At 41.1% G+C, this 2,773-nt stretch overlaps 1 gene segment (V, D, J or C); it reads left to right on the plus strand.

Moving 5' to 3' along the window:
- The first annotated feature begins 2,079 nt into the window (after positions 1-2,079).
- LOC102495907 (immunoglobulin kappa variable 2-30-like) overlaps positions 2,080-2,773 on the plus strand; it is a 24,676-nt gene continuing 23,982 nt past the window's right edge. The window contains 1 exon segment of the V gene segment in view: positions 2,080-2,141. Within this exon segment, the coding sequence occupies positions 2,093-2,141 (49 nt within the window).

Raw genomic sequence — 2,773 nt, forward strand, 5'->3', positions numbered from 1 at the left:
AATTAATTCAATGAATTCATTAATTCATTCATATATAATTCCCATTCATTCATTCATTCATTCCCAGATCTCGATGCGCATTTTCTCCAGCACCTCATAAAAGCTCCCAGTCTTTTCTTTGTCAGTGCAATGCTCAACCCAACAGTATTTTAGACCATACCAGTTTTCAGACAGACTTTTTGCTATCGAGCACATGAGTGACAAAGAGAGACAGAGGAACAAAAAGCGAGAAATTACCCCTCAGTAGAATTGGCAATGCTGCAGTCTCTTCTCCTCCATTCTCCTTTTGGGATTTTGGGCATGCATGCATATATTTCTGGAATTAGTTTTGTTTTTGTTTTTGTTTTTAAGCTGCTGGATCTGAGACTTGAACTCAGTTGACTATATGGAAGTCCAGCGACATAACCATTCTACCATCTGTTGGTCACAAATCTGAATTAAAAAAAATTTTTTTGAGTGGTTTTTCACTATAGGATGGGAACCCCCACCCCTTGGGCACATGTGCTCACCAGGGAGCAAGAGAGAGAGACAGACAGAGACAGTGAGAGGGAAAGTGAGAAATCACCATGCCTCCAGGGGCATGGACATTTTGCAATCCCCTCTTCTTCACTCTCCTCCCAGGATCTTGGGCACACATGCTTGGCATGAGTTTTGAGCCACTGGGTCCAGGAACCAGGATTGCCAATGTGGGAGTCAAGAGACATAACCACTACGCCATCTGCTGGCCCCAACAGTTTCTTTTTCTTTCGTTCTTTTTTTCTTTTTTTTTTTTTTGAAGCACTATTTTATTCAATTTTTTTTTTTTTTTTGAGAGGTTTTTGCTATAGGGCACATGCGCTTGCCAGAAAGACAGAGAGAGACAGGGAGACAGAAAGCGAGAAATCATCCCCTAGAGGGAATGGCCATGCTGAAATCCCTTCTCCTTCAGTTTCTTCCCAGAATTTTATTTTAAGCCATCGGGTCCGGGACTCGACTACATGGGAATTCAGCGAAATAGCCGTTACGCTAACTGCTGGTCCCTCAAATTTATTTATTCATTTGTTTATTTATTTACTCTTAATTTGACAAGAGGGACAGAGCTAAAGAGGGAGAGAGGGAAAACAAGAAAGCAAGATCCCAGATCTGGTATCTATGGTCAGGGTTTTGGGAGTCCAGTGTCCTCAACCATCACACCACCTGTCGGCCCCCGATACAGTTTCTACTTTTTAGAGTCATGCTTCATTTGCTCAATTTATTTTTTGAACTAAATTTATACTGTTTCTGTGGGAATCATGTGTTCCTTCTTTGCTGTGGAAAAAATTATTGTTTCTATGAATATAGTACTAATTGTTCTTTAATTAATGAATTGTTCACATATTGAGACTGATAAAATTTTAGGTCTGTCCTTTTAGATGTCATTTCTCTTCAGTAAATTTCTAGGAGGAGATGTGCCTTGTCAAAAGGTGGTGTAAATTTTGCTGAAATAAACACTGCTTCTAATTTACCACAACACTCACACACCCACACTCAAACGACCATGTAAGAAAAGTTCTAGCTGCTGTCAATCTTGTCTTGGAACTGTCAAACTTCTGTTTATATCTACCTGATAAATCTAAAGTGATACCATGATTAAAACTTATACTTCCCTCATAAAAATTGATGTTGAGTAAATTTTCATGTATTTATTTTTCTTTCAAATACACATATGGTTTTGAAGTTCTTGATAGTAATTTAGTCTAATTTATCAATATTTTCTCTTGTGGTTTTTATCTCTGTGTGTGATTATGTGTGTCTTATGGTCAATAAATCTTGCCACCTTCAGGACCTAAAGATTTTCTTATATGTTTATGTTCAAGAGCATCATTTTATTTTTTTCTCACATGTAGACTATGGTCTAGCATTTATTTCTAATTGTAGTATGAAGGAGGTCAAAGGTTTTATTTTTAAATCCATATATATAGTAAGAGGGCCCCACTCTCCTCTCTTTCCACACTGCTCAACCCAGCAGGGAATTTGCATACTGTCCCCCAGGGAGCACATTTCCTTCCAAGTCTGAGATAAAAGTCAGCTCTGATCTCTTGACTGCCCAGGACTCCCCAGTTCAGCTCTCAACATGAGGTTCCCTGCTCAGCTCCTGGGGCTGCTAATGCTCTGGGTCCCAGGTGAGGGCACAGAGGGCTGGAGGAGGAGAATGGGTAGGAGGGCGAGCTCTGTGTCCCCACTGCTTACCTTCTCACGTGTGCTCTGTCATGTGTGAGATGTGCCCGACTTGTCCTCCAGGATGGGACATCCAAGGTTTAGATCTGTGACAGTGAGGAAGGTTCCAGAAGGAAAAAGGATCTGTAGCATGGTGAGGATAGTCACACAGAAATTAGGTTTGGTATAGGAGATTTATAGAGGCCTTAGTGGGGCTTGCAGATCTTGGATCCTTTTCAGAAATGGAGTATTTTGTTGTGACAATCAAAATGTCAAGATTAAATAGCCTGAAATTTTTAAAATGTGAATGATGCTTGTATATAAACTTGCATTTCTCTCTCATTATTTTAGGATCCAGTGGGGATGTCGTGATGACCCAGACTCCACTCTCCCTGCCAATCATCCCTGGAGAGACAGTCTCTATCTCCTGCAAGTCTAGTCAGAGCCTCCTACACAGTAATGGAAACACCTATCTGCACTGGTTGCAGCAGAAGCCAGGCCAGGCTCCACAAGGCCTGATATACGGGGTTTCTAACAGGATCTCTGGGGTCCCAGACAGGTTCAGTGGCAGCGGGGCAGGGGAAGATTTTACACTCAA

Source organism: Tupaia chinensis, unplaced genomic scaffold (assembly GCF_000334495.1).
Source record: "Tupaia chinensis unplaced genomic scaffold, TupChi_1.0 Scaffold000511_1, whole genome shotgun sequence".
In the NCBI taxonomy this organism is placed as follows: Eukaryota; Metazoa; Chordata; class Mammalia; order Scandentia; family Tupaiidae; genus Tupaia; species Tupaia belangeri.